This window comes from Chrysemys picta, chromosome 25 (assembly GCF_011386835.1).
Source record: "Chrysemys picta bellii isolate R12L10 chromosome 25, ASM1138683v2, whole genome shotgun sequence".
NCBI classification, from domain to species: Eukaryota; Metazoa; Chordata; order Testudines; family Emydidae; genus Chrysemys; species Chrysemys picta.
The window spans coordinates 13,541,489-13,566,402 of NC_088815.1; the positions used below are offsets into that span (position 1 = coordinate 13,541,489).

Below are 24,914 nucleotides of genomic sequence, written 5' to 3' on the forward strand. Positions count from 1 at the left end.
GGAAGGGGCGGGGCCAGCCACCGCACGTCGTGCTGGAGCCCGAGCCGGAAGATGGCGGCGGCGGGAGCCGCCGAGCGCGCGAGCCGGGGGGAGGCGCCGCCCCGCGAGCCCGCCGGGCCCCGCCGCTACTCGCTGCTGGTGATCGTGGGCGGCGGCTGCCACCGGCCCGGCCTGCTGGGCGCCGTGCTGGCCGCGCTGGAGAGAGGTGAGCAGGGCCCCGCCCGCGCAGCGCCGTGCACACCCCCCCCCCCGCCGGGCCCGTGCAGCGCCGTGCACCCCTCGGCCGAGTGCCGCTGCAGCCCCGGGCAGCACGGGCCGAGGCGCTGCGGGCCCCATTCATCGCCCTGCTTGCACCCAGTGCACCGGTGCATGCAGCTCCTCTGTCCGGGACATCTCCCCGCCCTTCCCCCCCCGGCTTTCCCGGGGCTCCCCCTGGCACCGTGCACCTCCTGTGTCCGGGGCTCCCCCATGCACCGGTGCATGCAGCTCCTGTGTCCGGGACATCTCCCCGCCCTTCCCCCCGGCTTTCCCGGGGCTCCCCCATGCACCGGTGCATGCAGCTCCTCTGTCCGGGACATCTCCCCGCCCTTCCCCCCGGCTTTCCCCATGCAGGCGCCTGTGGGAGGCGTTGATACTTCAGACTGGGTGGGGGAAGGGCGTGCAAAGTCCAGTTGTGGTGGTCTAGTGCAGCCCTCCCACCCAGTTATTGCTTATGTTTAAAGGGAGTCTCTCCTATTGGGGGGGGCAGTTTATGGTGCTTTTAACCTGGGTGGGGGTGACAGCAGGGCTGGCCCCAGCTCCGTGAATCCTGGACTCTTGTATTGCTTAGCGCTCCCTTTGCCTAGGTGTAGTTCCATCCCATTTCCCCCTCTCGACTTCTGGTTGCACCTGGGCACCCTGGGCATGGAGACCCACGGTGCGGCGTGTAGCAGCAGCAGACAAAGGTTGGGGGTGGCTTTGTTAACGCTGGGATGGGCTGCGACCCGTTTGCAACTCAAGAAATGAGAGCGGGGCGGGGGAGCATCCGACATGATGGATGGGGGGCAGCTGGCCCGCGCTGGGCCTCGGGAGAGCCGTCCGCCTGGAGAAGCTTGTCTCCACTCGGGAAGCGGTCTGGAGCGCTGGTCTGTCCGGGTGTGTTCGGGCTTAGTGGGGCAGCGTGGTTTGAGGAAACGGCCAGCTAAAACTAGGAAGGGCTGAGTTGTAATGAACCCTGCTTCAGAGCTTCCTCCAAGGACTTGCTGGGGAGCTGCATTTACTGTTCCCGAGCCGGTGATGGAAACCGTCGCCTGGAGCGGGATGTCTGAACGTTGGCCGGCTGCGGGGGGTTCCGTGTTCTTAGCCTGGCACTGGCATTATGGTATTAATGGGGGGGGCCTAGAGGTGCTGTGAGCACTGAGCTAGTGTCTCCTTCTGCCGGAGGGGCTTTCAAGGCCTGGAAGGGGCACAAATTTGGAAGTGATCTTTTAAAAAAAATTCATCCACCACGCGTGAACTGAGTAAGCAGCCTGAGAAGGCTAAAACTGTTACGTTGAGCAAGGTTTATGCAACTCTGCATTTTCTTGCCCCCCCCCCCCCAATCGCTTCTAATACCCTAATCTTGCACCATCTCCCTTTGGTTGGAAGATCGTTAACCGTTCCACAGACTGGGGGATGGTGGAGGAAAAATACCGATGGATTCGTTCCCTATGATGGGCATGAGGCCGGCCTGCTAAGCTGGTTTGTAAATCACTAGACGTGACGGGAGTGAAACAGGCTGCGTCTCTGTAATCCCCGCACAGTGGCTGTACGGGGGCCTGGGGTTTGTTGATGAGCTGGGGTTAGAATTCCTGACGCATTAGTGGGCTCAGGGAGCAAACCCACTCTCCTGGAGTGGGGAGAGGAGCCCAGTTGGCTGGTGTGACTGGCCAGCGTGGGACAGGAATGAACAGATGGCTGCTGTATAAGGGCGTACGGTAACTGGGGAGGCAGAAGGCAGAGAGACGCAGCGGCTGTCGTTCGCTTTCGGAACAGCGTTTCTAATGCAGCTGATGGCTGTACGTGTTGCCTCTTGAAGGCTGCGCTCCTGTAGCCGGAGGGAACGCTCTTCTGTCTGGCTGAGCCTGGCGCGGCTGAGTCACTCCTGCAAGGTGCGTGCCTCCAGGGGAAGCAAGCGTGCACCTGTCTTCAGTGGTGAACATCAAGGAACCTGTAACGTGTTTGGAACCTGAAGGCACGTCTTTGGTGCTGCCTTTAAAGACGCTCCTGACCCCGCTCTGTTAACATCCCGTATGAGGCAGGCATGTCCCAGCCAGGCCTGCGGAGTGGCTCTGTTCTCCCCAGGAGGTGGCTGCCCAGATGTGTGGGAAGCTGCGAAGGACGAGTTGGGGCACATGGACGGGCTTCTCACACGAGAGCGGAGACTGAACCTCAGGCCGTTACGGCTGCAAAGAAACCGTCAGCATGTGGAGTGTATCGGAGCTTGGGGAGAACGTGAAGCAGTAGCTGGGGAGTGTTCATTTCGCCGGGGGCTGACTCAGAGGCCGTCAACAGTTAAAGCTGTAAGGAAGGGGGCAGAAGTGTCATTGTGAAGATTTCCACCAGCCGTCTGGGGCAGGGAGTGTGCAGCTATAAACCAAGGTTCATTGAACTCGCAGGGGAGGCTGTGAGGGGGAACGCGGCTGGTTTCCTTTCCCCGAGGAGCCGCTCGGCGAGCGTCAGGAGTTCGAAAGCCCTGGGATAAAGCTGTCTGTGGGTAGCAGGGGCGTTTGATCCTGTTGTCTTCGAGCTGACTCATCGGGAGCGTTCTGGAGCCAGTGACTGGAGGGAGTTGGGCTGTGACCCCTTCTGACCTTTCGTTTTCAAACCCGAATTGTAGAAGGATGTTACTCAGCCAGGGGTGGGGGGTCAGCTGAGGCATCAGCATGTGTCACCGGGTCCCAGTGTCTAGGAAATGCGGCAAATGCCATAGATGCTCTGACTCTGTGCGCCTAATTAAGCCTATTCCGGAGCGTAATTATCCTTTAGAGTTTTTCCTAATATCGAACCTAAATCTCCTTTGCAGCAGATTAAGCTCATCACCTCCCATCCTACCTTCAGTGGTCATGGTGCACAGTTGATCACCATCATCTTTATAACAGCCCTTAGCTGTCTCCAGATATGTTATCCGGTCCCCCTTTGTCTTCGGGGTGAGCATATTGGACCTAGTCTCCCCACCACGCTGCCCCGGGGGCCCTGATCACCCTGCGTCTGACCCACACCTCAGAACTGTCCGAATTGCCCTGGACTTTTCCCCTGCTGGTGTCCTGTCTCCTGCCCGCGCGGGACCAACAGGGTTCAAAAGCACTAGATAAGTTCATGGAGGATATGTCCATCAATGGCTATTAGCCAGGCTGGGCTGGGACGGTGTCTCTAGCCTCCGTTTGCCAGAAGCTGGGAATGGGTGACAGGGGATGGATCACTTGATGATTCCCTGTTCTGTTCATTCCCTCTGGGGCACCTTGCACTGGCCACTGCTGGAAGACAGGATACTGGGCTAGATGGACCTTTGGGCTGACCCAGTCTGGCAGATCCGCCTCCAGCCCTGTCTTCACTCAGCAAAATCCTCCCAGTGGGTTCTGTTCCCACACTAGAGGGGTGGGGGAGTCTGCTGCTTAGAGCAGGGGTCTGGGAGTCAGGGCCCCTGGGCTGTATTGCTGGCTTTGCCAGGAACTGACCTTCACATCCCAAGTGCATGTCACTGCACAGCTGTGCCTCAGTTTTCCTTCAGTGTAATAGTCTGTGAAATCATCGACCCTATTTACAAGCCTCGAGACTCAGTTCCGTGGACAGAAGTCGCAGGGACAGGGTTGGGGCAGGCTCCTGATCTCGTCTCTGTTGCCAGCACATTGATACCACTCCTGGCTAGCATCGCGTCCTGTGCCGGCGGTCCAGCTGTCCCTCTCTTGGCCTGCTGGGCAGTCACCCGGCCTGCAGCCAGTAGCTCTAATGCAAACTTGGGGGGAAGCCTCTTAAGGTACTTAAAAGCCTGGATGACCCGATTCGTGCTGGCTCTGTTCTTATCTGGCTTGCTGTGGATGTTCCTTTCCGTTTTCCAGGGCCCCATGATGAGCTCAGCCTCCGGCTGACACACTGCCCTGTCATGCAGGCCTCTCTCCTGACACCAAACAGGAAGCGAGCCACAAAGGGATCGTAGTCAAGTGGTGTGTACAGCCAAGGTGGCGACGGTTCCTGCCACGTTGGGCTGTTGCTACAGTCTGTTGGCTGAGTTGACATAGCAGTGGGGAGTGTTTTGTTTTGCTGCTGAGAGTTTTGGGCCGGGCGCTGTCCTAGCAAACTCTCCGCTTGGAATTCCGCTGGCGCTCTGCGGCCGGCTCATCCCCGGCTTGTGCAGGTCTTGGCAGCGTAAGCGCTCATTGGGAAAGGCAGGGCAGTCCTGGTACTGGGCCCCCAAGGGGCCTCTTCAATCGCAGGTGCTGAATGAGGCAGCCTGGCTCGGCTGCCTTGTGCAGGAGATCGGAGCAGTTCCAGTAAGTCTCCGAGCAGTACGGAGCTGGGGGAGAAGAGAGATGGCAGGTCGGCTGGGTTGGTAAGTGCAGAGCCCCGCTGGATGGGGCCTGGCCTGCAGACTCCGCTCGAAGGAGGTGTGGGAGCCACTGCAAACGTCTAGAGGCAGTGCAGTGACCCTGCTTTGCAGCAGGGTGTGACTTGAATTGGTTGCAAGAGACCCAGGTTAACCCAGTCAGTGCATGTGAGCAGGGACTAGTCAGTGACTCCAAATGCAGGTGAAGTGACACCCATCGCCACTGAGCTGTACTTAGCCGCAGCTGGTCAGTGACAGCTTCCCTATACGGGGGGAGGGATAGCTCAGTGGTTTGAGCGTTGGCCTGCTAAACCCAGGGTTGTGAGTTCAATCCTTGAGGGGGCCATTTAGGGATCTGGGACAAAAATCTGTCTGGGGATTGCTCCTGCTTTGAGCAGGGGGTTGGACTAGATGACCTCCTGAGGTCCCTTCCAACCTGATATTCTATGATACTGCCCTGGTAGCACCCCTTAGCCCTGCTCAGCAAAGGGGGGGCTCCTTTGCAGAGGCCAAGGACTGAACGGGCCAAGGGCGCTGTGAAGTGAACAGCTGTCCCAGGGGAGCTTGCCTGTGAGCACCTGAACTCCTCCCACGGGGGCCACCAAACAGCGCATGGTCACGACCGAGCATCTGCCCATCTGGGCCGGGGTTTGAACCTGTGACCACCAGGAAGGAAACCGAGGGACCATCTGTTTGGAAGAAGGCTGCGAAAGTGACTCCAGCCTGGAACGCCGCTGGAGCTGGTTGGTCGGGCTCCCTTGCCACTCATGTCTCTAGTTCTGGGTTGCGAGGAAGAATCGGTTTGGGAATCTGACACGGGCAGCTGCAGGTTAGGGGGCAAGAGGCGCCCTGAGCTGGACTAGAGGGGAGGTCAGTGCAGACATGGAAGAGGCTGTGTCTTGTGCCAGCCAGCCCCGTAGTCTTGTGGCCGTGGGGGGCAGGAGGGAAGGCTAGAAGTGCCTTAGCTCACTACCTCTTTTCTGCCAGACAGGTTCTGCAGAGATACTGTCCCTCCAACTTCACCCCCGTTTCCTTCCCCTCCCTCCCTCGTCGCAGGCCCGTTAAACCAGGACAGCGTTGGAGCAAGGCTGCTAAAGGCCAGGCTCGCTGGGTTGCCTTTAGCAGCCTTGCTGCTGGGTTGCTGGGCATGGGCCCCTTCTCTCTCTGGCAAGGGTTCAGGGCAGCACTCGACTCCATGCTCCCTCGATCAGCACGGGGAGCTCCTGCTCCCTTGGCGCTGCGCTGACCTCCCCTCGTGAGGCTGGGAGCGGCTCTCGCTGCCCTGTCTCGCGCTAGCCTGGCCCCCGCGGGTGTCCGCGGGCGCTTGCCCTTTCCCTGGCCAAGCAGCAGAGGGAAACGGCCTGTTGTTGCCGCAGCCGGAAGCCCTTTCCTTCCCCCATGGTTCGTAGTCCCTCAGACGTCCTTGTGTCTGTCCCAGGACACGTCCTGCCAGGTAGGAGGAAGGCTGAGGAACCTGCCGGTCTTCAGCAGTTGCGGGGCCAGTGGCAGCAGCTTGTGCCCTGGGCTGGGGCAGCGTCGCGGAGCTGTCAGGGCGCCCGGATCACGCTGTAGTTTATTGAAGGAACTCTCTCGTCTCCTAGCAGCTGCTCGTGTTTATAGGCCAGGCTTGCAGGGCTGGGCACTAGGCAGAAGAGGCGTGGGCCCTGCCTGGGAAGGCTTGGCTTGCACGTGGGAATGAGGACAGGGGTGAGGCTGGGGGGAGGTTCAGCACAAGCCTTTAGGGCCACTCCCTCTGCTCAGCCCTGGAGGGCAGGCCTAGCACGGGAGCTGTGGCTTCTAGTCACTTTATCCCCCCCTCCCTCGCTTGCAGAAGTGATGGCAACTGCGTCGTATTGCCCAGTGTGCGTCTGCATTACCCCTTCCCCTCCCCGTGCGGCGGTGGTGGGGGGTGTGTCTCTGCCCGCACTGTGGGGCCGTTCTAATGCATGCGCTGTAACCTGGGCCTCCGGTCTGTCCCCGAGCCTTGGCTGTGAGCGGCTCGCATGACCCTGAGGATTTACGGTGCAGGGTCACATGCTCCTCCCTACGGTCCACTTTGTGCATTCCCTGTTACTTGCAATGAGGGGCAGCGACCCCTGGGTGAGCTCCCATCCCTGCTGCTCGGGCTGCTAGCTGGCAGGCGTCAGGCTTCTCTCCGGCCGGGGCTGGGCACAGCGTGCGCTGCTGACGGAGGCTGTCGCAGGGGCCTGCGGTTGCTCTTCTGCCTGACGCGGATTGTTCCGCGAGGCCGTGCCGTGCCAGGGATTAAAGAGCCTGGGATGGGAGCTTGGTTCCCCCGACTTACCTGGCTGGTAACTGATCCTCCCCCCACAGGCAGGAGCAGACCCCCCACTAGGTGGCTCCCTGCTGACCCATCCCCTCCCAGTGTATTCCTCACCTGGGGCGGTTCTGCTGGTCCCGGTTTCCCTTCCCTGGCTGGTCCTGGCCTTGCAGCCGCCTGGGCAAAGGGGGCCCTCGAGGGGACTGCTCCGGGGGCTTCGCTGTCCGTGCTGCTGGAGAGGAATCTGCCCTGCCAGCCAGGCACGTCCGCTCCCTCTCCCCTGGAGCCAGGTTCGTGCAGGGTCCCTGGTGCTTGCATTCCCCAGGGGTGAAGCCCTCGGAGCAGACCGATTGCTCACCCCTGTGCCAAGGCAGCCAAAGGGAGGCAGAAGCCACTGAGGAGGAAGTTGCTTGCCCAGCCGGGGGAAGGGAGGCTGGCGTCACTGCCAAGGTCAGCCCTGGGAATCCCTGCGGTGGCTGGTCTCTGTGAGCCTGGTGCCTCTCCTGGCAGGGGCAGGGCAGGGTGGGCTCTGCACCCCTTTGAAAGCTGCGGGTGCTGATTGTTCTCTCCCCAGGAATCCGCTGCTGGGACATCGACCTCACCTCCTGCAACCTGGACGAGCAGCTGAAGCTGTTTGTGTCCCGGCACTCGGCCACCTTCTCCAGCATCGTGAAAGGTAAGGGCCATCTGCCAGGCCTCTCCCGTCTCCACCTGCCCAGCTGTGCATCCCCTAGTCCTCTGCTGGTGTGGGCTTGGCACCGCGCTGGAGATGGCTCCCTGCCTGCACAATGCAGCTTTCTGGCCCGGAATTCCCAGGGACTGTCCTGTCCCCGCACTCTGGGACACCCCGGGCTCCCCCCGGAGTATTTAAAGGAGCTCTCCAGGCTGCTTGGCCCAGAACTCGCCCTGCTCTGGGGGGAATCTATTGCAAGTCCAACTGATTGTCTGAACGTTGCTGGAGTGAGGCAGCAGCTCGGTGCCGAGCTGGCCCTGCTGTGGGAGGGGGAGGGGAGGAGGTTTCACAAACAGCCCCCCTGCTGTGGAAGCAGCATTGGGAATAACCTGTCTGGGGTACTCCAGTGCCCCCCAGTACCGCAGTATCTGAGCATCCCCCCCCGACTGCTCTCTGTGAGGCTGGGGGTGCATAGGACTAGTCCCCTTTGCTCAGGTTTTGGGGGGGGGGGGTTGTATGCCACTCAGATCCATGCTGTCTGCCCTTGACAAAGTGCTGGCTACGCCCACCAGGAGCAGATGGCAACGTGCGCCCTGACACATCCAGCGGCAGAAGCAGCATCTGGGAGCTCGTGTTCTGCTCTGCATCGGCAGAAACCTCGCGTGACCCCCTCCACGCATGCCCCTCCTGGCTCTTAGCAGTGTTTAATTCGTGTTGCAATCCGTACCTCAGCCCAGACTGCAGGGGAAAGCCAGGCCGCCCAGTGAGTTGGAAATAGACAGGGAGGCAGCACCGTCCTGCTGTGTGCGGAGGGGTCGCTCCGGGGGCTGCCGGTCAGCTGCAGACCCGGACCTTGCCCTCTCCTGATGGAGTTTTGCTGGGTTGGGCAAACATTTAGCCAGGGCTACAAAGCCTGCTTTTATGCAGAGTTGCTTGCACTCTCCCTCAGCTGATGCCTCCGTCCCGGCCCCTCCAAGCAGACAAACGCGCTGATTCTTCCTGGGGAGCGGCTCTCAGAGGAGTTCCTGGGCCGGCGGCCCTCTCCATGCGCCTTCCCGTGAGGCCTCGTCACGCCCCGGCTGGCTCCTGGCTGCGTTGCTCCACTGCAGTGTCTAGACTCAGGCCGGCCCTCCCAGACCGAGGGACGGGCTTGTTCTGTCTAACTCGCTCGGAGTGGGACATCTTGACTCCAAGTCAAAACCATGCTGTAGCCAGATACTCCTTGGCTCATCTTGTGGTGGGGGGAACCGCTGGTTCACCACATCTGTGCCTAGACACAAGTGTTGGTGGTGGGGGGGTCTCTGCTGCTCCACTGTGTGGGGTTAACCCACTTTGGTACGCCCCCCCCCACCCCCTTCTCTAAGGCTCCAGAGCAGGGGGCTCCTTGCATGAGGGTCTGAGCTCTCTGTTGCTTGTCAGGTATAGCTGGCTCCTGCAGACCATCCCCTTTCCAGGGGTGCTGAAGAGCTCGGGGACCCCGATGGGTGGAGCAGGACATTGGCCTGGCTACGCTTCCTCGTGTAACGCCCGGAGGCTGGCGGAGGGGAAGCCAGGCCTTGTGCTCCAGAGTGGGGAGAAGCTTGGCTGTCTGGGGGTGCTAGGCGCTGTACAAACAGAGCAGAGCCCCTCCCCCAAGGAGCTTAGAGAGGCCCCTGTGCCGGTAGCATCCCTCCCCTCTGGCACGGGTAGAGCAGAGGCACTGGTTGGGCTGGGTTCAAACGCTGTCGGCACCAGCTAGTGCTGCTGTTAGGGGTAAAACCCTCCCCCAGCCTCGGATACCAGTGGGTGCCAGAGAGAGTGCACGGCCATGTGCCCCGTGTGGAGCCCAGGGAGAGCTCAGAACACCAGGGGAGCTCGGATTTCAGCTGCTCACGTGCAGTTCATCAGCACTATTGTCCGTCTCGTGACCGCGGCGCAGGGAGAGGTGGCTCGTGGGCTAGCGCTGTGCGGCGTCGGTCCGGGAAGAGCAGCTGATCCCGTCCGAGGGGCTGGGGTTGAGTCAGCCATGCACCGGGGTACCGGCAGCCTACAGCCCAGGGCAGGGTCTCCTTGCTGGAACTCGAGTGCTGAGGGTTTTACGGGCCTCTCTCCAGAAGTGACCGGCCATCGGAGAGTAGAAACGCCTTCGTTCCCGACCAGCTCAGGCTGCCCTGTGTCTAAGGTAGCTGGGGCGTGGATGCAAGCGGCTGGAGGGAGAGCCCTTCCTTCGGCCTGTCTCTGGCAGTGGCTGGCCCTGGATGTGGTGGAGGAAGGTGGAAGAAATACCCTCCTGGGCTGGTGTCCCACATCTGCCTGTGTCTGGCTTGCTCGGGGATCTAATGGTCTGGCTTAAGCCCCAAAGCCATGAGGTTAAAATCCCTTCTGATGCTTCTGTCACGGCTCTAGATGCCTTTGCCTTCCCTGGCTGTGAAATGGGCTCCCTGCAGCCAGCTCCGCGGTCACGGTACTCTCCCTCCCAGCCAGGCGTCTCCGGCTGGCTCCTCCAGTCCGGCTAGACCGGCCTCCCCGGCTACTTTCCTTTGGGTTCGTTTGTTCACTCTTCTAAACGAGCTCTCTGGAAACTGGGGCAGTTGCGCTCACAGAGGCCCCTTCTGTGCACGGGGCTGGGTAGCTCGGGGGCTTGGTAACCAGATAGGGAGCCGCTGACCCCCAGGCTGCTGGTTCAAAGGCGGCCCTGGCCAGCAGTAACTGAATCGCTGCTCGCCAGCAGCTGCTCAGTGGCCTTGTGACATGGGTGTGGCGAGGGGTGTCCCGTTCCTGGTCCACGTGCTCGATCAGGCTTCGCTCTGGGGGAGGCCAAGGGTGGAAGGAACCATGGGCTGCTCGGGGGGCCTGCAGCTTCCAGCCCCGCTCAGCTTCTTAGGCCTGGACTGGGCAGATTTAACTGTGGGTTGGGGTGGGATGTCTCTAAATGGCTAGTGGCCCCAGTACACCTGGACGGTGTTGTAAAGGTGCCACGTCCCAGGAAGGCTTAATCCCGTTCCAGTAAGGGACTAGCCTCGGGTGTGAAACGCCCCACGCCGATACAGCTGCGTCGGCACTGGGAGCTTGGGCTGGCTTCAGTTGGTCCAGCGTCCTAGTGTCTGAGCCCCGCAGCCCATCCCCCACCCTTGGGAGGCAGGGAAGTCACGCCCGCCCATTGTACGGATGGGGAAAGCGAGGCAGTGACTTGCCCACGGTTAGTCTCTGGCAGAGCAGGGAATTGAACGTGGGTTTCAGAGTCCCAGGCCAGCCCTTAGCGATCCAGCTCCCCCGTTCTGTGGGGTACAGGCCTCCAGACCCCAAGGCACTCGGCCCAGCAGCCAGCTAGCTCCCAGAGAGGGAATTTAGCCGCCGATGGGCCCAGGCTTGGCAGGCTCGTGAATTCTTCATTCCTGGGTCTGAGCTGCAGTAAACAGCGGGGCTCCCTGGCACCAACGCCCTGCGGTGCCCTGTGGCCTAATTGTCCCTCTAACCTTCCTGCCCCCCTGGACTGTACATTGGCCTTCGTGGGCCTGGAGCCCTGTGAGCTGGGGCGTGCGGAGCAGATTGCTAGCAGCTCAACGGAGCCGCTTTCCTCCGTGCCCGGGGCCCCTCATTGAGCCGTCTCCCCCCCCCCCCCCCCTTCACTAGGGGGCTGGGCTGCCGGCTCGTAGAGCAGTGGGAAAGTCTCCGTTCCTTTCCTCCACACTCAGCCTCAGTTCTCTGCCCCTTTGCTGCCCTCTAGCGATGGGCAGTGCAGCTGTCTGCATTAGATGGCATCTGCATGGTGCCTGACTGCATGCCCGGGGGGGGGTATTGGGCTTGTGGGATTGCTCTTGGGAGCCTGCCTGCTCCAGCGAAAGGCACAGGCTCCCCAGGGACGCATGGTCCGAGCTCCGGCGCTGCAGACTAGAAGGCAGGCTGCAGCGTGGTGTGGGGCTGAGAGCAGACAGGGCCCCTGGCCGCAGCGTGGCCGAATGGTTGTCCTGCAATGCCCATGATGGGTAGCTGGGCCCTGCCAGAGAGCTCCCCGCCTGGGAACGCTGCGGCACAAGCTCCGGTTGGCAGGTGGGGTGAGCTGAGACCCATGCAGCTGCTGGCCGGGAGGGGTTCAGTGCCTTGGACCACCCCCAGCAAATAAAGGTGGAGTCTGCCCCCCCCCCCCACGCCTGCAGGGAGGAGGTGGGGTTGAGCTGACGGCCTCAGGAAAGCAGCTTCAGTCCCCTTGGCCTTCCTGAGCTGGGGCTGCCTCGTCCGGGCGCGGAGCAGGAAACGCCAGTGGCCGTGACGCTGCCCTCCAGCTGGGACTGCACGGGGCCAGCCCTGTGTGGCCCATGACTTTCCTCGCAGAGGGGAGAACAGCTCCGGCATGCCTAGGGAGAGGGCTCCAAGCGTCTGTTCCCAACCCTGCACTGGACTGGCTGGGGCAAGTCGTCCAGCTGTTATGGGCCGGGCCGGGCCTGTCTTCCGGTGGGGTCAAAAGTTGTGTTCGTAGCTTAAAAACAATCCCTGTCTGGCTCCGGGGGCAGAACATGGGGGAGGGGGGTCCCCCTCGTGGGCTGAGTCAGCCCCTCCGCTTCCTTCCTTCTCTGGCAGCGGAAGGGGCGGGGGGGCACCTCTCGTCCTTCGACTCAGCAGATCTGCTGGCCTCTGTGGTATCCGGGCTCACGGCTCCGCTTCCCAGCCAGCGGGGTCCTGCAGCGGCTGTGAGCCCGGCCTGGAACTCCTGCCTCAGCCTGGCTGAAAGGGGTGGGGAGGCTGGGAAGGGGGCAGCGGGGTCTGCGTATGGGCCTGTGTCCCCTGCCCGAGCAGGCTGCCTGCTGCCGGCACGACTGGTCCAGCCTGGGGTTGGCTGGAGCTCGTGCCGGGCAAACTCCCCGTTGTACCTGGGTTCTGCGGTAGCTGCCGGTGCGCCGATCCCGTCCGGCACCTCTAGCTTTAGCTGGGATTGTGGGGTGTTCCATCAGGAGTTACGGGTACCCCATTCTCTGATGTTAGCCCATCCAGGGGCTGACTTGGATCGCCCCACTTCCCAGGTGGAGAAACTGAGGCACAGACTCAGCACCTTGCTGCAGGCTACTCAGAGCCAGGGACCCAACTCTCTTGGCTCCAGGGTCTCAGCCCCAAGACCAGCCTTCCTCTGCCCCTCCCTGCGTCCTGCCGTCTCTGCATTGCACTGCCTGATAGGTGTCTCCTTAGCCCGCCTTGGCTACTGTCCAGCCCAGGCATCTCCCTGAAACCCCACCCGGCTGTGCTCTCCGTGCCCAGGGTCCCAGAGGTACCGGGGGCAGTGCTGTGCCATTGCAGGGGGGAGCAGTGGCGCAGAAGGCAGGCGAGCCGTGCACGCTCTGAACGGCCGCTTGGGTCAGCCGGGAGCTGCCTGGGGTTCCCTGCTCCAGGCCGGGTTGCGTACGTTGGGGCAGACCGTGCCAGCGGAGTGCTGCATGGCATGCTGCCAGTCTCCCCACCTGCTGAGCTCCCCTCTGGCGGCTCCTCGCTGCCTGGCCTGTGCCCTGGGCAGCCATTCTCTGTGCAGCTCTCGGGCCAGCCTGACCCTTCCCTGGGGGAGGGTGGGGGCCAAAACCTGGGCGTGACTGGGGGAGCTGGGCTCTTAACGCCAAGGCCTCTTATTCCCGGGCAGGTCAGCGGACCCTCCACCACCGGGGGGATGTCCTGGAGACACTGGTGCTGCTCAACCCTTCGGATAAGTCCCTGTGCGATGAGGTGAGCAGGTGGGGAGGGAACTGGGGTCCAATGGGGCCCTTACCGTGGGGGGGGGGCAAGGAGGTGCAAGAGCACCCTGCGGGAGTGGGGCGGGGTTTGCATTCCCCTCCGTAATAGTCTCGTGTTCTGTCATCCTCCCCCTCTGTCGGGCCAGGCACCCTGCTGTCTCCCCAGCCCGAGCGCCCCACTCGGAGCAGCCTGCAGTCCAGGTCCCCAGCCCCCAGCGCTTGGTCTCGGCTCCATTGTGTGGCAGCAAAGATCCCCCTCGAGCTGGTGTAGGCCTGGGTGGCGGGGCTGGGGGTGGGTGGGGACACCTGAACTCAACCAGTCTCCGTCCCCAGCTGCGGAACCTGATCACAGACGTGTCCCAGCACAAGCTGCTGGTGTTCGCCGGGCCCTGCGTGGAGGAGACCGGGGAGCTGATGCTGCAGACGGGCTGCTTCTCTCTGCGGGACTTCATCCAGATCTTCACGGACAAAGAGGTGTGTCCTGGCACAGTGCCCGTGATCCGCCTCTTGGCGGCTAACCCTCATGGCTGTTATCCCCGGGCCAGGAAACGCCTTCCTTCAGGCAGCTCTGGCTCTCAGCAGGCCTGGGGGAGAGGCCTCTGTGATCCCGTTACTGTCTGATTCGGAGACACGCGTGTGTCTCTCCCAGCTCGGGGCGCGTGTGCACTTTCACCTCTGGCTGCTGGAGGAAACGCTGCAGAACCTTGACACGGCGGGTGGCAGTGAAGGTGACTCCAGTGTGGGCCCCTCTGGACCCAGGTCACTTTTTTCTCACTAGCCCTTTGGATCGTGAGCCCCAGCTGGGCTGGCCGTAAGCTGACTGAATGTGCAGCTCCAGGCACCAGCAGCCCAGCCCTGTGGGAAGGGCGTGGGGCTGGCGGAGTCCGTCTCTAGTGGTGCTGATGGAGCAGTTTTCCATGGAGCTGGGTTGCTGCCCATATGGGGCCTCTTCACCCCCACCCCCACCATCTAGCAGGTGTCGCAGCAGTTTCAGTCTGGCAAGCTCGGGTCCTCTTGCCGTGCATGGCGAAGGCTTTCCTTCCCCAGCAGCCCTGGAACTGCTCCCCCGTCCCAGGCCCACGCTTCTGCGCGAACGTGGCCTTGCTTAGTGATAGCAAGCTGTGAATCCCAGCAGCGGCCAGGGCTGCTCCGCTAGGAAGTGGAGGGCAGGGCGGGCATTGGAGGACCAGGTGCGGGGTGGGTGGGCTGCTGCACTCGGAGTTCGTGGGGCACATTCCCAGGATGCAAAGGGAAGAGTCTGGGCTCGCAGTGATGCGCACCCCACTGCACAGTCATCCGGTAGCACGGACCACGGGGGGAACGATGCTGAGGTGTCATGGCCGAGCCTGCTATGGGATGGCAGCCCTCCCAGGGCCTTCCCTGTACTGGTGAAGGAGGGCGGGGAGGGACTGTCCGGTGGCTGCCGACTGGCCTCGCCCCTCTGGGAACTTGTGTCGAAGTCCAGGTTGGAGGTGGAGTGTCTGTCTAGCCCCTGGGATGACCTGCTGACAAGGGACAACTCAGCAGCCTGTCGCTGAACTCTGCCATGTGCTGGCATTGACCCTGGCTTGTCTCTCTAGGTCGGGGAGATGCTGAGCTCTGCAGACCCTTCGGCCAAGGCCAGCCTGACTGTCAGCTGCCCTGACTTCGGGGAGTGGCAGGACTCCAGCCTGGAGCAGTACAACCTCCAGGACTTCATCGAGCTGCGGATCAACCCGGGCTGCGTGTTGCCGGAGATGGAGGGGCTGCAGGAGTTCGTGGAATACCTCTCGGAGTCCCTGGAGCCGCAGTCCCCCTTCGACCTCCTGGAGCCCCCGACCATGGTGGGCTTCCTGAAGCTCTCTAAGCCCTGCTGCTACGTCTTCCCCGGCGGGAGGGGGGACACGGCCTTCTTTGCCGTCAACGGGTTCAACGTCCTGGTGAACGGGGGCTCCAACCCCAAATCCTCCTTCTGGAAACTGGTGCGCCACCTGGACCGGATCGACTCCATCCTGGTGACGCACATCGGCACGGACAGCCTGCCGGGGGTCAACAGCCTGCTGCAGAGGAAGGTCGCTGAGCTGGAGGAAGACCCCTCCTCGCAGGGTTCCCAGAGCAACGGGGACTGGGTGAAGAACCTCATCTCCCCCGAGCTGGGAGTCGTGTTCCTCAACGCCTCCGAGAAGCTGAAGGGTATTGAGGGGAACTCCAGGGTGCTGAAGAGCTGTGACGAAGCCAGCCTGACCCTACGCTACCTGGAGAAGCTGGGGGTCAGGCCCAACCTGCTCTGCAGGGACAGCGGCCCCAAGGTGGAGCCCACAGTGCTGTTCCAAAAGATGGGTGTTGGCAGACTGGACATGTACGTGCTGAACCCGGTGCGGGGCACCAAGGAGCTGGACTTCCTGCTGCAGCACTGGTCCGGCAACGGCCACCCCAGCGAGCAGGAGCTGCCCTTGCAGTGCCTTACCTCCGTCTGCGCCCTGCTGGTCTGGCATCCCGCCAGCCCTTTGGAGAAGATCATCCGGGTCCTGTTCCCAGGCTGCACCCCGCAGGGCAGGATCCTGGAGGGGCTGGAGAAGGTGAAGCACCTGGAGTTCTTGAAGCGCCCGGTGGTCACTGAGAAGGACTTGAAGGCACAGGCCGCTCTCCGTCCCGAGAAGCCGCTCACGCCGAAGAGGGCGGAAAGCAAGGAGAGCCTCAAGTCGGCGTCCAAGGAGAGCCTCCGGTCTGCTTCGAGACTGAGCCTGGTGGAGGCCGGGCCCCCGGCTCCCAAGGAGAAAGCCCTCAAGGCTGAGAAGAAGGAGGTGAAGCCAGCGCCCAAGGAGAAGGCCAGAGGGCCAGGCGAGGTGGCCAAGGCAGGGCCAGAGGAGGAGAGAGCCAAGGACCCCAGAGCCAAGCCTGACTCTTCAGCTGAGAAGCTCAAGCCAGATGTGAGGCTGAAGCTTAGCAAGGAGAAGGCCCCACCCAAGAAAGAGCCCCTGCCCCAGGAGGCGAGGAAGGAGGAGAAGAGGCCTCTGAAGAAGGAAGATGGTACCGAGGGGAAGGCGGACGGCAGGAAGGAGGTGAAGGCCCTGAAGAGGGACGGGAAAGCCGAGTTGCTGCGGAAGGATGCCAAGGAGAGCAAGGCTGAGGGGAAGGCCGCAAAGCCCCCTGCCCGCAAACTGCCCGGGCCGGAGCCCCGCAAGCTGGCCCTCAGGGCAGGGAGCCTTAAGAAATCCACTCTCAAGAAGGAGCCGGAGAAGCCCAAGGCCAAAGCGGCCAAGGAGGCAGGTGCAGCCAGCAAGGAGCCCCCGAGCCCCGGGGCTGGTGCGTCAGAAGGCTCCAAGTCACTGTCCCTGGAGGCCCTGACGCGGGAGGCGGCATGGGCGGGCGCTGAGGCTGGGCGGAAGGAGGAGTCGACAGATGAGGGGATCACCACGGCAGACAGCGAGCTGGAGCCGTCCCCGCTGGAGAACGGGGAGGCTGGGCAGTGCGCTGGCACTGAGGGCCTAGCTGGCTGTGCCGGGCTGGGGCCCACGGACTGCCAGGAGAACGGCGTCGACCCGGAGGAGCTGGACAGCCCCCAGCGGTTCCGGTACCTAGAGACCAGCCCGCTCAAAGCCATCTGGCCCCCTTCTCCCCTCGCCAAGACCCCCAAGAGCGACCGCAGCGTGGACTTTGACCTGACGCCCACGGGGCTTCTCAACCACTGCCAGGAGGGCGCCGAGGACCCATGCGGCAGCTCTGAGGAGAAGACCCTGGAGATGATGTCCCCCTCTAGCTCGGGGCCGGCCAGCGCCGGACACACCCCATTCCACCAGTCCCCGGTGGAGGACGCAGTCATGGTAGAGGAGCCAGCGTCGGGCCCCAACGACAACAAACAGTTCAACTCCTGCCGTTCCTCCCACGACAGCTCCAGCTCCTCCCAGGAGAAGCAGGCGGGCTGCTTGTCCCTTAGCCCCTTCAAGGACGAGCTCCCCGATGTCTCGCCCACCATCACCACCCCCTCCCTGCCGGCTGAGGTGGGCTCCCCCCACTCCACCGAGGTGGACGAGTCACTGTCGGTCTCCTTCGAGCAGGTGCTGCCCCCGGTGAGTGAGTCGCCCCAAGAGGAGCTGAACCAGCCGCAGGGGGGCGGGCTGACCCCGGAGTCAGACGCCTCGGTGGGCAAAGGCGGGCTGTCCCTGCCCCTCCGGCCCTGCCACCATGCTCAGCGGCTGGACAGCGATGGGGCAGACGGGCTGCGCCGGCATGGGCGTCGCTCCGACTCCCCCCACGACGTGGACCTGTGCCTGGTATCGCCCTGCGAGTTTGAGCACCCCAAGTCTGAGCGCCCCCCCTCCCTCAATGTCAGCCCCCGGGACCTGTCCAATGACAGCGACCTCTCCCAGGAGCTGGCCAAGCCCCTGGCCCAGAGGAGAGGTCAGAGGAGCCAGGGCCGCCGGCTGCAGCCACTGCCAGGCGCCGAGACCCCCCCCACCTCTGGGAGCGAGTCCCTCCCCACGCTCTCCGACTCGGACATCCCTCTTGCCACCGAGGACTGCCCCTCCATCACGGCTGACGGTGGGCTGGACTCAGACGAGGAGTCGGAGCCCCTGGCCAGAGTCCCTTCCCGGGCCAGAGACCCTCCTCCAGGCCCCCTGAAAGACCCCTGCCCCCTCCCTGCCCAGCCTGGCATCTGCATGGTGGATCCAGAGGCCCTGCCCACGGAGCAGGCCCGTGCGGGGAAGAAGGAGCCCGCCGGCAAGGTGAAGAGGACTCCCTCCCGCCTGGGCTCGGCCCCTGTGTCCCAGAAGGCCGAAACCCCCAAACACTCGACCCTGGGCAGCAAGGCCAGAGGCCCCGCGGGCTCAGCAGACAAGGCCAGGACGCTTCCCCTAGCCAAGGGCCCACGCCTCGGGGCCGGCGGGGACACCAGAGCTTCGCTCACGAGCCGCAGCGCTGGGGCCAGGCCACTCTCGGGAGCCGGCAGATCATCTCCCGCAGGTAACTGGGAGTGGGGATGGGGCGTTGAGGCCAGCTGATCCCAGGCCAGGAGCAGGGCCTGTTACTCCCATGCTAACCCAACCCCAGGCTGGGGAGGGTGGAGGATATATGGGGCCTTGCAGCCCAGGGTGCTCTGGCCTGTGGCAGGAGTTGGGTTGCTGTTGGTGCCCATGGTGCCGCCAGAGTTCCCATGTGCCAGGTGGGAGCTGCTCTGGCTCCGGGGGAGTGCACCACGGAGACTGGGCTGGCCCTGGCCCTTCGGGGCTGAGTTGGAGCACGTGAGCCTGGCAGTGAGGGGGGCCTCGGCCAGCTGTTGCCTGGGCGGTCTGGATCCTGGGAGATCCTGCAGCACGTAGGAACTGAAAGGCTGCTGAGTCCGAGTCCCATGTGACTCGGTCCCCAGATGTGTGGATTCCAGAAGAGCCTCTTGGTGTATTGCAGATCCAGCCTCCTAGGCCAGGGAGCCAGTGACCCTCCCGGGCGCAGCCAGATGCAGTGACCGTCCCTAATAGCAAAGGGAGCGAGAGGCTGGATTTAAAATAGTTAAAGCTCCAGTAAAGAGACAAGGCCGGGAGTGCCCCAGCAGCTGAGCAGGTGTACGAGAGGGAACCTGGGATCCTGGATCAAAGGTGTCCAGTGACTGGCCATTGTTGGGTGTCCCAACGGGAGATGCCTGGGTGGGCACTCAGTACTGGGCACAAACTGAGCCCTTCTGCAGTGTCTGAAATCAAGGCTCCCCAAAATCACCGATCCTACTCCAGTAGTGGGGCCCTTGTGTACCAGGCCGCCTGGCGTTCCCTGCTGGAGCCCCGGCCCTGCCCCCTGTGTCTAAAAGGCCCCCCCGTCTTGCAATTTCAGGCTCCAAAGCCCTTTCTCCCCCAGAACCGCCGATCTACTTGGATCTGGCCTACATCCCCGGCTCCTGGAGCGCTAGGACGGTGGACGAGGAGTTCTTCCGGCGGATCCGCTCCCTCTGCTACGTCATCAGCGGAGACGACCATGTCAAAGAGGGCGTCATGCGACCCATCCTGGACGCGCTGCTGTCGGGCAAACATCACTGGGGGAGCGATGTCCAGGTGGGGCTCGGCGGGATGGCAGCAGGGGGCAGCATTGCGCACGCCCAGGCAGGCATGGGGGGGCCGCGTTGGGGTCTCAGGTAACCGTATCCCTGCCCCCATGCTCCAACCCCGAGCCCTCCGCTGTGGTGGGGGATTTCTGCCTCCTGCCTGCAGCAGGACCCAGGAGTGGTGTGAATGCTGCTGGCCTCCTTCCCCGCAGTCCTGTGAGGAGAACCTGCTCCCCCTACTGGCCGGATCCAAGCAGTCCCCGGTGTGTATCGTTCGGGGCGTCCGGCTCAGCCGGGGGTGTTGCGGGGGGGAGGAGGGAATCGGCAGAGGCCACCAAGGAGCTGGACTCTGGCCTGGTCTGAACAGCGGAGTTATGCCGGCGTAGCTGTCGGCGAGGAGTGGGGGGCAATCGCCCCGTGCCAGAGCAGCTACCCTGACAACCCCACAGTGCAGAGGCCCTCGGGGGGGCAGCTGTGTCTGTCGGCTTGGTGGGGGCTGGCCGCGTAGCCGTGGCTTGGAGCAGGGGTGGCTGGGTTTTCCTGAGGCAGGAGGGGTCCTGACCTTTGAACTGGGAACTCTGTGACCTCATCTGGGGGATGGTCACTGGTGTGCCTCAGTGTCCCTGTTTGGCTCAAGTGGTGGCGGCTGGGGGCAGGGTGGCTCTGAGCTGGCACGTGGTGAGGCTGTGTCCGTATTTCGAGGAAGGCAGAGCCTCCCCTCGCTCCGGCCTCCGTCTGCCCCACCAGCGTGTCTAACACAGCACCGCCCCCTCCCCAGTTGAGATCAGAGCCCCGTGGGCCGGGCGCTGCACAGACACACCGCAACGAGCTGGGATCTGGAATAGACAGGACAAAGGACGGGAGGGGAAACCGGCAGAGACATGACATGCCCTCAGCAGGGCAGTGGCAGAGCCTGGAAATAAAAGCCAGGCACCCTGGCTCCGTCAGGGCCAACCCCACTAGACCCTGCTGCCTCTGAGTGACTGTATCAAATTGGTCTCCTTAGGTGACCCTGATCCCAACCTTTGATTCGCTGGTGATGCACGAATGGTACCAGGAAACCCATGAGCGCCAGCAGGAGCTGGGCATCACGGTGCTGGGCAGCAACAGTACAGTGGCCATGCAGGACGAGACCTTCCCAGCATGCAAAGTGGAGTTCTGAAGGCAGCCCGCATTAACCCTTTCCAGCCAGACTTGGAGGAAGTGCTTTGGACCTTGCAGAGGGGAGATTGCAACCTACAGGAAGCGGGGGGAAGGGCTTCCCCCTGCAGGACTTGCCGAGGCCCTGTTGGCCACGGGTGATTGGGAAGAGGCGCTGTAAGATTGGAATGAGCTCTCCATGGCTGCTCCCTGCAGGAGGGGAGGAGTGGGAAGGAATCTCCCCTGGACTGGAAAGGGTTACACTGAGCACTCCTCTCCTGTCTTGTGCGCCACAGTCACTCACCGTCTGGTTATTGCATGCACACAGGCCCCAGCCTCGTGCTCTGCATCCCCACAGGGGGTGGCGTGGGGGCTGGATCACAGATTGGCAGGGTCTGTAATCCCCATTGCTGGGCTGGGGGCCGAAGCCTGCTACAGGATAGCTGCTCCTCACTGCCCTCCCCAGCCCAGCCACTACCCCCAGCCTCTGCGTAGGGACAAGCACAGCCCTTTTCTCTTTGCCCTAGTGATGGGAGCAGGGGACCACTCTGCCCTCCCTGATGTCAAGCAGGGACCTTACCTCGGTCAGGTAATGCAGCAAGGGCCACCTCGCTGCAGCATTGCCCTGGGGCTCCTACGGGCAGCCTGAGCTGGGGCTCCGATCGCTGGTGGCATCCAGTGGCTTCCTCTGGCTGACGGCACAAGTGAAACGAGTTTGCGAGTCATACACCCCAGTGATGCCACTGCCAGCTTGGCCATGTGCCAGGAAGGGGGGCTGCTATTCTGGGGGGTAGTGTGGGGGGGGCTGTATCCCAGTTTACTGCCCTTCCCCCAGCTGCTATTAGTTTTGGGGGGCACAAAAAGGAGTTTAAAGTCCCAACTGTCCTGTTGCTCCTGCAGAGATGCCAGATTCCCAGGTAGAGACAATCTCTGCCCCAGATTAAGGGAGGTTGGAGTGGGGGGTTTGGAAGCTGAAATTTGTGGGGGGGATGAGGGAGGCTGGACTGGGCTGAAGGCTTCCTGCATTCCACAGCAGTGGAGCCTGGAGTGGGTGCTCCCTGGGTGGGTTGCAGAACTGTGGGCCCCCCCCCCCACTAGAGCTTTCCCATGCCAGCCCAGCCTCCCTCGCCTGGTGGGGGTGGTTGGGCTGGCAACCCCAGCCCTGCCCCACCCCATGTTGGACCTCAGAAGCACTAATGTTGCTGTAAATGTTTTAAAGCCAAATTTCATGAGCGGTTTGAAAGTTCATGTGAAGTGTGATCGCTGGGAGCAATGAGGGCTGGGGGGGAGGGGGGGAGTGTCTCCTGGGGAGGAGGGGAATTGTAGTTGTCTCATGACCCCCCCCCTCCCCTTTTCTCCAGTCCCTATGTCAAAACTGACTGGGAAGGGGGGCTCCCGACTTCCGCTAACCTCCCCCTTCTGCAAACCCTGCCGCTTCTGTCTCCCACGCCCTGCATCCCTGCTGCTGACCCCAGCCCTCTGCATAGGCCAAGCAGATCTCTTAGGGCACCGCTGGGCATGAAACCTGCTGGGGACCTGAATCCCCAGCCACGTTCCAGCTTCTCCACGGCTTTCGCCTCTTTCTTTTTCTCTAACTCATCTTGAAGAACAAGTTTGGGGAGAGAATGTGACACTAACCTGTTCTGTAAGTTTGCAACTTACCTTTTTTTGTAACTTTTTTTTTAATGAAGAAAAAAACCAAAACTGTTACACACAGAAGGTTCTTATTTATCTGATGGCCACTGTGAGGCACCAGTATGCCCACCAGGCGAGCTGCTGGGAAGGGAGGGCTCCCCAGCCCCCCCAGATTTCATCCCCTCTGTATCCAAGGCAGAAGGGTTTAATCCTGTTCTCAGTACTCGCCTGGCTGGGCTTGGAGGCCTTTTTACATTTGATTGTATTGTACTACGTGTCTAGGAGATGTTTGGGGGGTGGGTGGGGAAAGGGGAATTGAATGTTTCACCTTTTAGTGCTTTATATATTTTCTTAGCTAGAAGATGTTTTTAAAGTGGGTGTGAGGGAGGGAGCTCAGAGCTTGACCCACCTCCTCATGGCTCAAAACCTGGGGGCGTGGGGCGTGGTAGCCACCTGTTTCTCCGTCCCCTTGTGCCTCTTCTCCCAGGCCAGGGCAGTGGGTGGGTTTGCTAGAGGTTTAGGCACCGACACACACGCCATGATGTTGCACACACGATGTGATGGTTTGGTAAATGTATTGAACAAGCATTAAAGAGACACTAGCCCAACAAATTGCCGTGTGCTCTGTGGCTTCCTAGCAGGGCCGGGCGGCCTTGGTTCCAAATGCACCATAAGGGGGAGGCAGTGGGGTGTGCGGGGGTTCTTGGAGCAAGACCCAGGGGTGGCCAGTGAAAGTTCAGGGGCTGATCTGCCCAAGAACTCAAACTGGTGCAACAGCCCACAGCTGTTCACACAGGCTTTTGCACCAGTTTTCATTGATGGAAATTCCTGCCTCAGGCTCTGGGGGTTCAGCTCTCACATCACCAAGCCCCCCTCCCTGGGCAAAGCCAGGGAAGTGCAGACATCAAGCTGGGGCCTTCAGGCCAGCCCCTGATGGAATTGGCCTGTGCTTCGCAGCCTCGGCAGAGGGGGACGCTGGATTGAATTAGCCTTGGCAACTGCCCTCTGATCTAACTATTCCAAGCCAGAAGATGAGGACCCCAGGTAGGGCCAGGGCCGGGTAAGCACTGCTACCAGCAGCCTGTACCATGCAGCTGCCAGAGATAGCTGTGGTCATTGGTGCTAGACTCACCCTGGGTACTTCTACAGTGAAAATGCAACAGCTGCACTGCTGTACCCCTCAGTGTATCTGCTCACTACAGGGGTTCTCCCGTCCCTGTAAACTAATCCACCGCCCCAAGGGGCAGGAGCTAGGCTGCTGGAAGGCTTCTTTCATCAGCGGAGCGCTGTCTACACCAAGGCATGGTTGTGGATTCCCCCCCCCCACGCCTTGAGGCTGCGTCTCCACCAGCGCTCGAGGTGTAACTCCCGGCTTGGTGGTGAGAGCACGCTAAACCCCGCAGTGTCATACTGCTGGGGGCCTGTGCTGGGAGGGGCCAGCCACCCCGTCTGTGCCTAGGGTTCAGCCGGTCGCACTGGGGGCTACCTCTGCCCAGCCGTTTGTGCTGCAGCGGCTCAGCTGTTTGCAGCAGGTTAGTGCTGATGGGGCTGAAACTTGCACCTCCTGCTCCCGGGGAGATGGATTTTAGCGGCTACACCCGGAGCTCCCTTTGGCAGGGCAGCCCCTCATGGTGGGGGAGGTAGCTGCTCACTGATCCTATGAGAAGAGTAGATCCTGGATGGGAGGGCTGGCGGGAGGAGCTGCCTGTATTCAGCGTTTCCCGCTGTCCCTCCTCCCTGGCATTACCAGTTTCTCCACTGCTAGGCAGGGCCGGGTTACAACCAGGCCGTGCAATTGCTGTGGCTCCAGGAGGAGGGGCTGCCTCTGCATCCCTTGCTGGAGGCTGGCTGGGCACTGCCCTGCACTGTCGGCGATCAGGGGCCAGGCGGGTGGGGGTCTTTGCTGCGACCCTTGTGGCCCAGCAGCAGCGTGATGCAGCTGCCGGAGCTGCAGCCAGACCCCTACTCCTCTTTCAGCTCAAGCAAACTCCGCTCACCTCCCCCCTGGGAGCTGCCCGTGGAGTGAATCTCCAGTAGCAAGGGGCATTGACTGACCGAGGGGCCAGGCCCACTGAGCTGCTCGTGCAGACAGGCCGTGACGGGCGGGAGGCCTAGCGCTCCCACGGACCTGCCCCAGCTGGGTGTTGGCCCGTTTCCCCCCCCCCCCCCCCCAATCCTAGTGTGGCTGCCAGGAGCCAAGCAGGGCTGTGCCGTCAAGCTGCCATCCCCACGTACTGTACACGGGGCTCTGCCTTGCATGCGCCATGAGGGCTGCCTGCTGCGGAGGTTGCCCCACGGCCCTGGTGCTGGGCAGGTTGGGGGGAGGGCACAGGCCCTTCCATGGGTTTGGGGTGGAGGGGGATGGAAATCACTGACTCGGGGTTGGTTTGGGGTTTTTTGTTTTTTAAAGCCGAGCGAAATCAGGCCCTGGGAAGCATGAGGCCTGGGCCTGTGCCGGTGCGTTGCCATTGGCTACGTAGCCAGGGATGGGGTGAGGAGTTGCCATGGCAACCGGCTGGGAAACTTCTGAAGCTGAGATCCCTGCATTTGGGGGGGAAGGGGGGGGTGCCTGGCCTGCAGCTGTAACCACTTCCCTCCTAGGGTGACCAGATGTCCCAATTTTATAGGGACAGTCCCGATTTTTGGGTCTTTTTCTTATATAGGCTCCTATTACCCCCCACCCCCGTCCCGATTTTTCACATTTGCTGTCTGGTCACCCTATTCCCTCCCCGGTGAGGGGGGCGCTTTAGGCCCAAGACAGAGCAGGGCATGCTCCCTGCAGACCTGTTCCTGCTTCCGTTGTGGGGGGGATTTCTGGGGTGGGGAGCGGGGCTGGGGGCAGGAGCAAGAGGGATGGGGAGTTGGCCTAGGGGGAGTGAGGGAGGAACGGAGTGTGATGTTCAGGGACTGGCACATTTATA

The 24,914-nt window shown here is 62.2% G+C and overlaps 1 protein-coding gene across 3 annotated transcripts; it reads left to right on the plus strand.

Annotated features, from left to right (window-relative positions):
* MAP1S (microtubule associated protein 1S) lies at positions 1–24,668 on the plus strand. Of its 3 annotated transcripts, none has more exons than XR_010594906.1 (7): positions 1–205; positions 7,417–7,518; positions 13,118–13,200; positions 13,542–13,682; positions 14,789–18,152; positions 19,011–19,481; positions 20,225–24,668. XR_010594906.1 is itself a non-coding variant. In XM_005278925.4 (7 exons), the coding sequence occupies exons 1-7, from the start codon at positions 52–54 to the stop codon at positions 20,378–20,380; spliced, it is 4,218 nt and encodes a 1,405-aa protein (XP_005278982.3). In that variant the 5' UTR covers positions 1–51; the 3' UTR covers positions 20,381–24,668. The 3 variants fall into 3 exon arrangements, 2 of the variants coding, with proteins under 2 accessions (XP_005278982.3, XP_005278981.3); XM_005278925.4 differs by having other exon boundaries at positions 19,011–19,228; XM_005278924.4 differs by having other exon boundaries at positions 19,035–19,228.
* The last annotated feature ends 246 nt before the right edge of the window (positions 24,669–24,914 follow it).